The sequence below is a fragment of the Myotis lucifugus genome, unplaced genomic scaffold, assembly GCF_000147115.1.
Source record: "Myotis lucifugus unplaced genomic scaffold, Myoluc2.0 scaffold_517, whole genome shotgun sequence".
Lineage (NCBI taxonomy): Eukaryota > Metazoa > Chordata > Mammalia > Chiroptera > Vespertilionidae > Myotis > Myotis lucifugus.
The window spans coordinates 296658-312226 of record NW_005871565.1 but is presented as its reverse complement, the minus strand read 5'-3'; the positions used below and the strand labels follow the sequence as shown (position 1 = coordinate 312226).

General features: G+C 42.7%; 1 protein-coding gene across 5 annotated transcripts in view; it reads right to left on the bottom strand.

Moving 5' to 3' along the window:
* Nucleotides 1-583: 583 nt before the first annotated feature.
* The window catches only part of MAP3K19 (mitogen-activated protein kinase kinase kinase 19), a 35613-nt gene continuing 20627 nt past the window's right edge, over nucleotides 584-15569 (bottom strand). For 2 of the 5 annotated variants that reach the window (XM_023745119.1, XM_023745120.1), the window contains 5 exons: nucleotides 11040-11083; nucleotides 7095-9530; nucleotides 4917-5057; nucleotides 2840-3537; nucleotides 584-1850 (listed from right to left, as the gene is read on the bottom strand). In XM_023745119.1, the coding sequence (XP_023600887.1) occupies nucleotides 1784-1850; nucleotides 2840-3537; nucleotides 4917-5057; nucleotides 7095-9530; nucleotides 11040-11083 (3386 nt within the window). In that variant the 3' untranslated portion in view covers nucleotides 584-1783. The remainder of the gene's footprint in view (nucleotides 1851-2839; nucleotides 3538-4916; nucleotides 5058-7094; nucleotides 9531-11039; nucleotides 11084-15569) is intronic. The other 3 variants (XM_023745121.1, XM_023745123.1, XM_023745122.1) reach the window with 3 other exon arrangements.

The window sequence follows — 15569 nt, the reverse complement described above, 5'->3', positions numbered from 1 at the left end:
CAATAAAATGAGGTATGCTTGTAAGTAAAATAATGCTGGGGTCCAATCCCAGCGGGTCCAGGGGTCCCCAAAGGTGCGGACGGAGTCGGCGAAGAAGGAATGACACGAAGACAGCCTTCAGTTGATCAGCAGCCTAGTCAGGACCTCTAGCCAGGATCTCCAGCCAAAGTTCTGGTCGGAGTTCTGGTTAGGAACTGATGAGGATCTGATGTTTATTGTCTTGTTACATCCGTATTTATACCAGCCGATTTTAATCCTGTCAATTTCTATTACAAAGGTTAGGGCGTTTCTTATCTCCATTCCAGGGAGTAAAGATTATGTAGCTTGACTACCCGCCTGGCACTTAATTAAGGGGTTGTATCCCCTCCCTAACCTCAGGGAAAAATCCCCACCTGGGGAAACAACCTTTCTTAGAGAGGTGACCTTGGTTCTTTTGCTGGTGGTGGGTCTTGCCTTCAATTTGTAAAAAAAAAAAGAAAAAGAAAGAAAAGAAAGAGAAGAAAACACGATGTTTCTTTCCTGCAGCAACTGTGTCAAGCAGCAAGGATGGACCGGCTTCCGGCAAAATAAGAGACAACATATCCCTTGAATTCCTCTCAACTATGAGAAAGAACTGTACAAATTGGAGAGAAAGAAGGAAAGTATACTCACAGAAACCCATGTAAGCATGTTGACCAAAGTAAAACCTGTTTTACCTCAGCTGGACTTCATTTCACATGTATTTCTCAAAACCTGAAGCAGCAGCTTAGCTTTAACAGTCTGACAACTGGTGTTAGAATGCACCTCAAGTTTGTAGTTGTGACATGTTGAAATGATAGCCAGTTTAAAAAAAAACATCCAGCTATAGAAACCTTATCAAATATGCTTAGTCCACCAACTTAAAACAAGGGCTTGTAATAATTTTGACAACTTGTCCTGTTCATTTTGGTGAGGTTTATCAGTGTTTGGGATGTGAAGGTGGAGAGTGGCCTAAGTGGGGATGTTCTTGGAGTGAAGTGACCAGGGTGCCCTGAAAGTTATATATGCTGATCCTCTCCCCCTATCCAGTCTAGCTTTATCCCACCAGTGGGCTAGGTTTAGCTAGTTCTACATGTGGCAATGACCTAATTCACCCTACAAATAAGTGAAGACCTCAAATCATACTATAAGTTATAGGAAAAGCAGTCTGAGGTTTATGAGGCCACTTAGTATAACCCGCTTCTTGTAGTTGGAGACTTCAGAGGAGTTTGGGGCCCTCTGATAGTGAAATACTAAGGCCTTTAGCTCTTCCTGTTAACCATGATGCTCCCATCACCTGCAAGGTTAAGATTGTAGCCCAAAATAAACACAGCCTAGTGTCTCTCTACTTTTAACCTCTCACCTTCCTCAAGTCTCTTTTGTAAAAATTAAGTGTCTACCCACTGAGCAATTAAGTATAATTTTTTGTTTGTTTTCACAATTTATTTTAAACTAATGACATTAAAATGGACAGGACAAAAATAAAAAGAAATATTGTATAAGCAATAGAGATTATAGTTACTGGATAGTCAAAACTGTAAACACTGGATACATGGAGGGGGGGGTTGTTATTGTTCTAAAAAAATTTTCTCATATACATAAGTAATCGTGCCCGAACCTTCGAGAGACTGTGTAACAAACTTTTCAGGTAGCGACACTGTAGGATCTAGTTAAACTGGGTTAGGTTGACTTTCCAGTAGGAAAACCAAGGTCCTTTAACATCATCCCCACAATGAAGCAATAACCGGCTCTGTAATGGAACTGGAAAGAAAGTGTTGGTGCGTAGTCAGTAACTTCTCTTCAAGAAGGAGTGCTTCAGGAGCTGAACAGCAGAGGGGCGCTCGTGCTGGTCCCTAGGAGAGGAAAACCACATTAGAAGCAACATCCAAAAATGTGCATGCCAACCAGATAGACTTGACTCAAAATGCCAACTTGAAGAAGAAAGTACAACCTCTGCCAGTCAAACAGATGGATTGAGCCCAGTCTGCAGTTTTCAGCTGTGTGATCTTAGGCAAGTGACTCAGACTTTTTCCTCATCAGTAACATGGAAATAACAGTAATGCCTAACTCGTTGGGAGAAATACATGATGTATATACAGCTGTTAAACAATGTCTGGCACATAAGTAATTGCTCAAAAAACAGTAGCTATTATGATTAAAAGTGGGTCCTATTTTTCACATTGTGGTTTTGTTCAGTTTGGGTATAATTTATACACAAATAAAATTATAATTTTAAAAAAAAGCTTAATGCACTTTTAACCAGCATTACATTTATCTTTAAAATTTCAAGGCACAGGAATCCAGAACAAAGGCTGTTAAGGAGACATTTAAATATATGCTGGTGATTAATTGAAATGATCCTATTTGGGGCACTCTTGGAAGAGCATAAAGTAAAGGGAGACAGTTGCTCAATTAGTATAACTGTGCTTTTGTTTTTTCCCCTCAAGAAATCAAAAAGCCTTTGCCAATGAACCAGTCAATGAATGAATGAACCAGCCAATAGTTATCTGCAATGACATATTCCAAGGCATTCTTTTGGTTAAACTGGCATCTTTGGATAAGTTTTGGAGCAAATGACCACTAAGAATAGCCCAGGTGGAAATGAAATACTTTGGGAAAAAAGTGATATAATCATTTAGAAATAAAAACCTCTCCCCTTCTAGGAGGCTCTCCCTTGATACAATAAGGCACACAGCCATCCAAAATGACTAATGATGATTCCTTTTGGTACAAAATTGCTCCTTGATTTCATAATTTGAGTGGGCCATATATTGCAGGGGAGATGTGAGCTGCTTGAAATCTCTGGGCATTTATCTTCCTCCTCCTGCCTTCAGTTCCTTACCTGGTTAGGCACACGCGCACAAAGTCCGCTGCGTTTTCTGAGAAGTGTTCGGGTAAGGGTGGCATCAGCCCCCGGTGTGCGCCAATGTAGAACATGGCTGCCACCCGGTCCATGGATGCCAGCGGAGGCTTGCCTGTGGCCATCTCAAACACAGTGCAGCCCACACTCCAGATGTCCGACTTCCTCCCATAGCCAGACTCATTGATGACCTCTGGGGCCATCCAGTAGGGAGTCCCATGCATGGACTTAAGCATGTCACTGTGAGTGCCATTCACGCCAGCCCAGGCCAAACGTTTGGCACAGCCAAAGTCGATCAGTTTTATTATTCCAGTAGGCATGAGCATAACATTATTTCCTTTGATATCTCGATGCACCACGCAGTTCTCGTGGAGATAAGCAACACCTTGCAGAATTTGTTCTGTGTATTTACAGAACACCATCTCAGGCAATGGCCCAAAACGGTTGATAATACTAGAGATTGAACCACCAGGAACAAACTCCATGAAAATGCTCACAGTGTTTTTTTCCAAGCATGTCCCCAAGTAGGCCACAATGTTGACATGTTTCAGCGCTTTGAGCAAATCCACTTCTTCCTGCAGTTTCCGGTATTCTCTTTCAGTAGATAATTTATCAGAGGTATCCAAAGCCACCTGTTTTACAGCTATTAGCTCTCCTTGGCTAGTTAGACCACAATATACCTAGAAGCAAACCAATACCTATGATTAAATATAAGCAGTGTTTCAGTGGAGCTAAGATGGGGATGAGCAGCATGGTGAGTGGATATCACAAGTGGCCTGGATTGATTAGATCCTGGCTTCACCCATCCCCAGCGGTGTAACTTGGGTAAGTTGTGTAACAGTTGTGACTTCAGTTTTTTCTCATCTACAAAGCTGAGGTACAGTTCTTACCTCACAGATACCTACAATGACTAACTGAGATGGTGGTTTGGGAAAGCTCCTTGTGTAATAACTAAAATAGGGCTATTTCAGTGCTCAAGTGTGGGGAAGCATGGGACCTGGTTGGAAAGTCTGTAAGGAGCAAACTCCGAAAGGTTGGAACCTCCAGGGGGAGTTGGCTGAAGGCAACCGCCCCTGCCTTGACCTTTCCAAACAAGTGTACATGCAAGCTCCCGGGTGTTTACTGGAATCCTTATGCTTAGTCTTTAGACATCCTTGCTTAAAGGACACTGCAGATGCATGTGTCTTCTCAAGGATGCTTACCCTGCTGATAGTATCTGAAAGTTAATTTTAGTTCAAGCTGTTGTTACAATAAAAGCCTAGGGAGACAGGTGAACAGGGCGGTTTGATTTCTCTAGCCAGGCAGTCCCTTAGCCCTCTCTTTCACAGAAACGTGTATCAGAGTAATCATTCATCCGTCACTCAGGGTCTGCTGGTCAGCCCCGGCACTAAAGCTCAAAGGAGACAGAGGAAGGCAGGTCCTGAGAAAATTCAGCAGTCACCCCTGCAGTGTCTTCCTACCTTTTCACTGATTCCTCAAATGTCTCCAGCTAGAAGCATAACATGCATTATCTGGGGGACAGTCTTCTCTTTACCAATCTATGTAAATACTATCAATACTGCTAGGACTTCAAGTGATCTTTTTTCCAATTCACAAAATGTAAGGAACATCTTTTGTTTCTTCTACTCAGCAATGATTCTCCCCACTTCTGGTAACATACTCTGAGCTGCTGAACAAAGAGATTTCTTTCCCACTGGACTTGAACTTAGGAGAAGGAGAGGCTAGAAATGTGATGGGCATTGTACAAGCACAAGGAACCTGAGAATGAGAGCTGGAAGGCGATTAGAAAGGCCAGATCCTGAGGACATTGTTTCACCCCTGAAACACCTGTGCCCGGAGCCAGACCTACTTGAGATCCTTTAGTTACATAAAGCAGTGAACCGCCTTTTCCCTAAGCCAGTTTGTTTGGGTTTCCTGTTACTCCCAACTGAAATAGTTCTAAATAAAAGAGTATGATGTGGGGTGGGGAGGGGAGGGCTCACTCAGAGTATTAAAGAAGAGGGAGGGATCAAGGAGGAGTGGAGGTTTGGGGTTTCATCTTGTTTCCCATTTAACTTACTGTGCCGTAGGCTCCCTTCCCAAGGATCTCACCCTTGGTCCACAGGATGGCTTCTTCATACTTTAAACTATTTTCAGAAAATATTTTCTTGTCATTGAGAAATTTATCCTCGTCATATATTCCGAACCCATTACTATGTCTCTGGAAGAATGAGATAAAAAGAAAAGTCACCATTAAACTCTAAGAGGAGAGAAGAGGTGGCTTCCTTCCTTCTAACTTAGGATCAGCTAGCTAGGAAAAGGCAAATATGCACCCCTAACTAATTACATAGGATGCCCCTTCTAAACCCATGCCAACAGCCTCCGATCAGGTCATACCTGAAGCCTTCCCTTTTTCCACTATGAAACTTTCCCACTCCTCTGCCTACTTTTGACTTGTTGCCAACTGCAAGTGATGGTGGCCGACTCCTTTGCTATAGTGAGCCCTGAATAAACAGCCTTTGTTCTTCATTTATTTCCACAACACATACACACTCAAACACACCCATGTTGACATAAGCATATACTTGCATACACATATTTACATTTACACACATACATACATACAGATAAGATACTCTCTCGTGCACACACCCACAACCATAACAAGCAAATCTAGTAGTCAAGATCGGGTGCAACAACTGAAGATGCATGGCCCTGACCCTTGATACTCAAGGGAGAATCTGCAGACAGCTGTATCAACATCACCTGAGTGCTTGTTAGACGGGCAGAATCTCAGGCCCCAGACACACTGAATCAGTGTCTGCATTTTAACATGATCCCCAAGAGATTTGCATTCACAGTAAACTGTGAGAGGCCCTGCCCTGGAAGGGAGGAAACAAGCATCTCTTTGTAGAATTCAGATCATGTTTTCCAGTTGGTTGATCCTGACTGCATGCTTTGTTTTGCTCTCTTTACCAGTCCTTAGAAATAAATGATGGTGGTGATGTCGAGGCATGGTGAAGGGCCTTTACGAACAAGACAACCTGCAGGGTCACCTTCCTCCCAAATGAGCGTGCATGCCCCCAAAAGGTCATTTGGGTTCCTCCTTCCCACCCTTTCACATTTCTCTATCCAAATTGAAAGCTAAGGGCTTTGTGAAAAAGAAAAGGTCACAGAAAGTCAGTGTTTTACTCTAGGACTGCCAGATGGGGCTCTGAATGATTATAGTTATTAGCTCGTTAGCTTTTCTTTCCGTTTGAAATGGCAGAGGGGTAGACCCGTCTCAGTCACACCAGCACCACATACCCCCATTTCCTACCCCAGCTTGAAGGCCTCTCTGAATCACGATCTACCTCCCAGCAGACACCAAGATCACCATGAGGGCAGAGCTGGCCTTTCAGGACAAGGAATATCTCCACAGTGATTAAGTGATTAAACGTGGGAGGCTGGAATCAGAATGCCTGGCCCCACCACTGACTGACTGGGTAATAAACTTCAGTTTCCTCATCTGCAACATGGGGACTTGCTAGTACCTTTAGTATATCTCATAGAGCTGTTACGAAGCATATAAAGGCGGCAATATGATGCCCTCACTCATACATGGTAAGTTCTCAATAACTAGTTATGGTATAATTATTTACCTAGTATTCTGATCACCTATTTAAACTATTTATTCCTGATCCTGATATAGTGTGAACTAGATGGTGAGCCACTTCAGGGCCCATGTTAATTTCTCTCTTTTTTTAGATGTTTTTTATTAATTTAAAAAATTTATCTTTATTGTTGAAAGTATTACAGATGTCCCTTTTTTTCCCTCCATTGACCCCTTTTAGCCCATACCTGCTCCCGCCCCAGGCCTTCAGCACACCATATTAATTTCTTTCTACTCGCACACCACTGAGAGCAATGCTTTACCCATAATTATCTCACTGCTGATATTTGTTGATTAAAAACTTAATCATTGTATAAAAACATTGATCTATTTAAATAAGCAGTTTTGTTATAGTATTAACATACCCCAAAATTTTCCATTGTAGTGTGGGCTATCAAAATTCCAGAAGTAAAGCAGCATAATAAAAACATTTTAGCCCGAGAGTTAGAGGACGTGGATTCCAAACTTGCAACCAACGAGACCTGGACAAAACTATTTAATTGTTTACACTTTCTGATTCCTCGTTTGAAAATAAGGGATTTGAACCAGTTTATCCCTAGGGTCCTTTCCCACCCCAATTAAATCATTGATTCTAATTATACCAACCTGTATTTTGACATTGGTTGTCTCTCCACCCAACTCTTGCATGGTATTTCCTCTCCTACTGAAGATGAGATTTATGTTTTCAGGATCTGTTTCATCTGCCACTATCTGACAAGCGTTATCTTTCTCATCAAGAGCTAGTAGTTTTTCAGCTAGACAACCTAATAGTTCATCTGTCAATTCTTGGCTCTTTATAGAGTCGAGGATTTCTTGGGAAATTGAATTTGCATCATTTAAAGTTTTTTCAAATGTTTGGTGTGTAATTGGCTTACTAGCTAAACTATCATGATCCAAAGAATGTGCCCAATGTTGATATGTTTGAGAAGATGCACTTCCTTGTGTGTCTTGGAAAGAGAGATTCGTAAGTGTTTTAGATGTGTCTATCAAACTGTCAAACTCTACATCATTCATTAAGATTTGGTTGGCAATATTTTTACCAAGAGATGCTATATTCTGCTTTTCTTGTGGTACATGTTTGTTGAAACTCTTCTCACTGGGCACTGCCCTGCTGTATTCTGAAAGGGAAAAGGGGGTCTGGTGATGTAGCTCTTCAAGTTGATGCAGATCCCTGAGGCTTGTGGGAAGAATTTGATTGTTAGAAATGTCTCCTTCATCGGTGGACTCTTCCATAGAGACTTCTTCAACAATGGACAAATCTGAGACAGGAAGGAATTTGTTCTGTTCAGTGGACTGTTCATGAGTCTGAGTAAAGTTCATGGGCTGAATTTCGTCTTTGGAAGACAGAAAGTCATTTCCCAAAGACTTCATCTGCCACTCTGGTTCTGAAATACCACCACCATTTTCAGTGTCTTGTAGTTTGCTACCTACAGCCTTGCAACCCTTTTCTTTGGAAATTAAACTTTTGTGCCTGTGTTTAATTCCAAGCAAAGCCTTTGGGGGCTTAACATGTTGTCTTTTCTGAGAAAACCTTGTTCTGCTATTGCTGCTCCTCTCACCGTGTGAAGATCTACATTTACTGTTGATACATCTGCCTGACGGAGCTGAGCATATCTCCCGGTAATATTTGTTTTCATGCCGTTCAGCCTCTCTCATGTGACAATAAACTGGGGTCCCAAACATTTCATAGATTCCAGGTCCATTAGCAGTTGAGTTGATTTCTTTGAACATATCACTATACTTAAGATCTAGGTAATTTAGTCTCGGCTCTATTGGTTGAACAGGGATAGGAGCTAAAGACTTTTTTATTCCTGGATTTTTACAGATGCAAGGAAATGTTTGCTTTTTAGGCTTCAGAGCCCAGTAAGTTGATTGCTTTTTTTCTATCTGAGGCATTCTCCTTTGAAACTTGGGTGATTGCCGAGGTCTGGGCTCAACAAGCCCCAAAGAAGGGAAAACTTGAGTCTTTATGCTGGTTTTATGCATGGTAGGCTTCATGGGACCATCAATGGAAATCATGCCATTCTGAGGTGTCCTGTTACTGGTCTTGGTTTTTGGATCGAACTTATTTCTATGGGTTTTCATCATACGCCTGTCATTTTCTTGGTGTGCACGTATGTTGAAGCTGTTGTTATGAAGGGCGCCCTTTCTTTTTTGGAGGCTTGGCTTGGCTACGGCTGGTTCCTTGGGAGTCTCATCTCCAGGGAAAGTGATGTGGATAAGAGGCACTATCCCATTCATTCCTGATTTGCTTGCCTCTGCTATTGATATTTTTGTATGTTTCTCCATGTTGTTATGATCTTCCAGCAGCCTTTCAATGGGGCTGTCAGGAATTACATTGTACAAACTTTTAAGTACAGTAAATTCCTCTAAAATATGGTTTGGTTCAATTAGTTCACCTTTATGCACTGAAGCGCTTTTTGAATCATCTTTATCATTTCCAGTACCTTTATCCTTGCTTAGAGTTGTTTCTGAATGCTGGGCTTCTTGGGACTTGATTGGCATGGTACATCCAACGTCTGAATTTTGTTCATAGTTTCTGGCTACGGAACCCTCTATCTTCCCCGATGAAAGACATTGAGAGTTCTCTTCTGCTTTTCTCATTTCACTGCCAGGCCAGTCCATATCCACTTCCCTGTCTGCAGGAAAGTTGCCTTCCTTCAAATTCTCAAAGGATACCAAAGACTGCCTTTTTTCAAAGTGAGAGATTGGAATTTTGTCACATCCTTCTGTTTCCTTCAATTTCCCATTCTCCTCCATCTTCAGGTGTTGCCTGTGATGGTTAGCTTTCCCAAAAGAGCACATGTTTCTGGACCAAATAGAGCTATTGGAGGACCCGAGAGTCTGATCCACAAACACCTTGAATGAGGCTTCCAGTTGCTTGTTTGGTGGTCTTAATTCATCAGATCGACTAATAGGCTCGGAGAGCTTAGGTTCGAAAGAATCAAGATTTTTCTCTCTCTCTTTTTGATACTTGTGATTTGGGGGGATAGTAAGAAGACCAGGTCTCATGGGCAAGAATGACAATGGTGGCAGAGGGAACTAAAAGGAAAGAGAGAAGAAGCTAATGAGTACAGAAACATATATGCATGTCATATTAACTGGTTTAAAGTAATCCTCAGAGATTCTAAGATTCTCTTTAGGGAGGCCTTGTATTTAGGAAGTACAAAGCTATCATTGAGATAATAATTTTAAAAGCTAAATGCAAAAAAAAATAAACATAAGAATTAGCTATTTTCCTCCAAGTTAAAAACAAACAAACAAACAAACAAACAAACAAACAGGGTCGTTGTTTTTTTAGAACCAAGGTAAAACAATACTTTAAAAAACCAAGATTATCATAAAGATTCATGGTTCTATATTTAAAAGAAGGGCCCTATAATGTAAGCATTAAAATATAAGATGAGACATTTTATTTCTCTCCTTCTTTCTCTTTATTTTCCAAAGAATTGATCTAAGATTTAAAAAAAAATTTCCACTTAGAATAGCTTAAAATTGCTGTTAACACTTACTTTAACAATGAATTACAGACTAACTCAGAATTTGTATCCAGAACACAACTACTCCTCATTGTTTTGCTGAACTGTTTTGTTGAGGGTGGCTTTAAATGGGCTACACTATCTACTTGAAAGTTAGCAACCCTGATGGTTTTTAATTCTCCTTTGCCCTACAAGTAGTTTCAAAATAAGCTAGTCTTTGTTATTATCAACCTCTAGAGGTCAGTGTAACCCAATATATACTGTTCAGTGTTCAGGTCATTAAGCTATAAACTCTTAAACTCCGTGCTTCTATTCATTGAGTCCTTCTCTTGTGCATACAGATTTAATACTTAATTGCATCAGAATATTTGTGGGCTGGATCTTTAGTGGCAATTGAGAGCTATATGTTTCATTGTCATTCTGTTGCCACCTGTGTTTAAGAGGAAAGAAAAGGAAAGGACCCTGACACCAGACATTTAATTAAGCTTTAGAACCGGGCGAGATGCAGTATAATCCCTTAGTTTTATTAACAATTTTCTAGCATCTCTAAAAAAAAATAACAGGAAATAAAGACAGATTCTCCCAGTGCTTAAACATCTCCCTAAGAGCAGCCATATTTTTTGGTCAATAAACCCCTTTTACAACAATGAGCAGTACCTAGGCATTTTCTCAAAGGCTCCTGGATACAGAAGAGTTAGACAGTTGAGAGAATTGCAAGGATCTTTCCAAATGCTTCTTTGCTATATTAGATAACTAGGCAAATCTTTCTGCCACTGGAAATAAGAATGACCTAATTTCTAGATATGTTTTAAGAAGACAAATTTAAATATGTCTGAGAGCTCCTCATGTCATTATCTAGAGAACAGGAAACACCCTAGAAAAAGAATATACAAGGCAAGGTACAATTTACCCAGAAATTATTTGCTACTCTATAAACTATATATGAATTGTCATTTTTCCAAGAAATAACTGCTGAGAAATTTGGTTTTGAGTTCTTTGATAGAGTTTTTCTCCAACAACAAAAGTTCTTTGGTGTTCATCCTTAAGTCAGTAACACTGAAACTAATCTTACCTCAATTCTTCGACTGCTGTACTTCATATCAGAGGCAGAAAACTCTACAACAAGAACATTTAATAGAAATTAGATATTCTTAGTAGTAGAGTGAACACAGTCAGCCTCACACCAGAGTTTGGGTATGGAGTCATCTTGGTGCTGAGGTTTGAAAAAGTCAAAATTGAGAGTTATTCCAGCTGTAATCCATGTGGAAGGGGGTATGGTTTTATTACACAAAACCTTAGGCTACTTCCACTAGAGGGAGTTGTTGTTTTATATATAATATTATTTCCCATACATGTATGTTATATATGTGTCTTATATATAACATTTGTATAAATGTATGTGGATATATGTTTATATTTACATCCTGGCAGGAAACACAAGATCTCTGGACCAGAGGACAGAGCATTTGTTACTCACAGGGCATCATAGCACCAGTTCCAACAGGGCCACGCACTGAGAGCAGGTGTGTACCTGCACATTGCACCACCGGAATGAGCACAGAAATCACGACTCAGCGTTTATACAGAGTGTTTGGCACTTCGACTCATCTTCCCTCCCGAGAAATGTAAGCAACTGTCTCCAGGAGAGACGGGGAGTGTAGTCTCTGGGCTTTATTGCCCTAGAAGGTGAGCCAACAGCTCCTGAGGAAACAAGTCTGAATCTCCCTGGAGCAGCACACTCTCTCTAATGGTTAAGACCCGTTTATCACTCAATCATCTTGCAACCTAGTTTCCTAGTGCCTTTTGCTCAGAAAGCCTGGACTGTGCAGAAATGTCAAAACATTCATGTATAATCGTCTCCCAACTGTTGTTCGAACTCATACTTGGCATCCATCAGAAGTTCTGAAGGGGAGCTGTGTGGCAGGGGGAGACGGGTTGACTAGGTAGTTGAAGCCTAGTTGTTGTCTTCTAGGCTTGGTCCCCCAAACCCCACCCACCGCCACAGCTTGACGCTGAAGCCGAAAGTGCTAGTGTGTCCAGAGTCACAGCAGCTCACACACCTGAGTGAAGTGACAGGTGGGGACAGTGGTCGGCTGAAGTCACATGCCCCATCTAATGGGCCACCCATTACCAAGTCCTAGTTGGTGCTGTCCATGCCAGATGGGGAATCCATCTCTGCGAGATCTCCATTGTCAAGAAAGCTGGAGACTTTATGTGAAATCTCCCTCCCAGCCCCCCACCCTCACCCCCACTTTTTTAATGCTTTGAAGGTCTGTGGGTCCTTTTAGCCACAGTTACCACTTGAAATTTCACTTAGAAACAGACCTCTTTACGATGTAAGGCAGGTCAAGAAGCCATTCTCAGGTGGAAAATGGTCACCTAAGATGAGGATCCCATTGGAGGGGCACGGGCACCCCCCTCAGCCACAGCTGGCCAAGGCACCTCCCCCAATTCTTAATGCACTAATTCAACAAATATCGAGTGCCTACTGAGTGGCCAACACTGTCCCAGAAGATGGCAACATAGTTGTGTACAACAAAGACAAATTCCTTGCCCTCATAGGGGTCATATTCTAGAGGTTGAGATTTTTCTACTGAAAAGATTCTACAACTTAATACCAGAAATACAACTGAATACAATTTATAGTGGGCTCGCATGCATAGCTTCCTGAGTTAAGAAACCTTTCAGGTCTTACTGGATAAATAGTATCCAGTGTTGGTAAGGAATGACATGAGGTAGAAGGGCACTCAAACACTCAGGTGAGAATGCAGACATAAGACCTTTTTGGTAGGTAATTTGAAAACCTTTTAAAATATATATAGAGTTCCAGCCTGACCGGTTTGGCACAGTGGATAGAGCAATGGCCAGCAGACTGAAGGGTCCCGTGTTCAATTTCAGTCAAGGGCATGTACCTTGGTTGTGGGCTTGATCCCCAGTAGGGGGCGTGCGGGAGGCAGCTGATAGATGTTTCTCTCATCAATGTTTCTAACTCTACCCCTTTCCCTTCCTCTCTGTAAAAAAAATGTATAAAAATCTATTTTTAAAAATGTATATAGAATTCCAGTTAAAAGGTTGAACATACAAACTTCTCTCCACACTCCTCACAAACCTCACTAAAACGATAGCAAAGAAATTTTAAAAGGTGTGAATAAGAACAACAAAAACCCTGAGGATAAAACAGCAGATGAGCAACATCAACAAAATTTCGGACAGTGAAACCCGTATGGGTGAATAATAATCGATGAGTTGCCAGCTTTCTCTATCCTGCTCACTGCCTGCAGAGGGGAGACCTGGGAGAGAAATAAGAACAAGGAGCAGGCCCTGAAGACACGGCACCTCCGAAGGTGAGGAGAGCGGAGGCTGAAACAAGGGATTGCTTGTAAGTCTGCGTCGGAGGAGGTTCCAGACTCCCTGCCCTGCCCACCATCAGGAGCTGCTCGGGCCCTGGCTGGCGGCGGGAGGGTGGCCCTCTGGAGAGCTTGGCACAAAGACGCCAAGGAGCGAGGAGCAGCTGAGAGCAGACATGGGTTCTTGGGGGAGGATGAGAGGATGGGATGACAGCCGCCCACTGCAGGTGAAGCCGCCTCACAACTCTGGGCAGGCGCCTGGACAATCCCCCTCCAGGGACACTCACCGGGAGGAGCCTTGTGCGCGCTGACACTGGAGACCCCACCCCACCCGCCCCGCCTGGCAACGGCTATTCGAGGAAGGCCTCTAACGTGAAAATACAGAGAATAAAACAGACTGCAAGGAAGTAAAGAGCTCAGAGGATCAGGGGCAATGGAAACTGTTCTTACTGCGCTGTCCTCAGGGAGCTACTGGAAATGTGCCCCCTGAAAGGAGGGAGCAAACCAGGAGGAGGACGCTGAGTATCCAGGACGCAGGCGTCCACGGCAGCGGGAGGCCAAGGACGGTGGTGAGGGAACCCCAGGCAGAGAGCTGGTCGGTGGGGCCAAAGACCAAGCAACACAGAATGAAAGAGGAGGGCAGAGGGTTCCAGGGCAATGTCTTCAGAAACACTAACCAGCCGATGACCCGCCATGCAGGTGCCTGAGCTGAGGTGCGTTTTACAGTCCATCAGCCAGCACCGGGAGGGATTAGCATGGGTACACAGAAAGGAAGCGAATCCGGCCCTGACCGGTTTGGCTCAGTGGATAGAGCGTCGGCCTGCGGACTGAAGGGTCCCAGGTTCGATTCCAGTCAAGGGCATGTACCTTGGTTGTGGGCACATCCCCAGTGGGGGGTGTGCAGGAGGCAGCTGATCGATGTTTCTCTCTCATCGATGTTTCTAACTCTCTATCCCTCTCCCTTCCTCTCTGAAAAAATCAATTATATATATATATATATATATGACAGGAAGGAAGCGAATACGGAATCGGGGCCTTCAGCAGCACTGTAATAAACTCCATGTCTCAGCAGGAGGAAAACATAATCACAGCACACGAATGAGCTCAGCTGTAACCAGTATTTCCCCAGTCACAACAATGGACACACCCAGTGTTGATTTCTTTTCAATACAAAGGTTGAGAAGATTGGGACTTGCCCATGTGTGAGGACAGTAATGTGAGAGTGTTAAATTCTCATAGCTACGGTGTAAATGGAACAATTAAGCAAGATCATGATAAACATGTTATCTTGAAGTATGGAAGTACATTCTAGGAGAAATGGTCTTGGAATACCATTTGTGCTTTTTAGTTTGTATTTGCTCATCTGCATTTTTCTTAATCAACATATCTTGATTGTCTAATTTTTAAAATTGCATTTAAACAAATTTTAAAAAGGCTGGAGGCGAGGACCGGCCTGGGGAACCGCAGCGGACATTTTCAGATAAGCAGCTTCCACTAAGATACTGACCTAACCTTGTGTGCTGGTCTGGTGTGTGCAGTTACTTCTGTTACACCTTCAGGGTTCCCTGTGGTGTGGCCGGGAGAAGAGCTGTGTCCATGGTGGCCAATTCAGTCTCTCCGTCCACACTCCCGCCAGTCTGTACCTGCCCCACCTCACTGCCCTTCCTTTTCCCTAAATCTTCTCCACTACAGGACTAAATATGTCTATCCTTTCCTTTACTCGTAACTGAAGAGGGGCTCAGGAGGAAGGGATGAGCCTGAACACAGACGGAAAGATGCTTAAGCACATCGGCTTCAGAGACAGGTGGTCCAGGTTGGAGCCCAGCCTCTGTAATTCCCTAGCTGTGTGACCTGGGCCCACTCTCAGGCATCTGGGGCTCCGTTTCCTCATTTCTAAAACAAGGATGTGATATTACCTACATCAGTGCGTATCTGTGCCTTGCAATAGTCGACACTCAATAAATGGTTATTGTTGTTATTAACTCAATACACATTTTTAAATAATTATGTGCCAGGCCTGGTGCCAGGTGCTTGAAGGTGTGGTGGTTTTCGGCTTTGTGATCTGGTGAAGACAGACATATAAACAAAGGGTGAGAATTGAACATGATGAGTGTTGTGCAGCCAATCAGGCCTATGGGAGTAGAAAGGAATGGTGACGCCTCCAGTCTTCAGAAAGTTCTGGAAGACTTTCCAGAGGAAGTGGTATCTCGGGTGTCACCTGAAGGATGGCATAATGTCCCAGCAGGAAAAGAAAC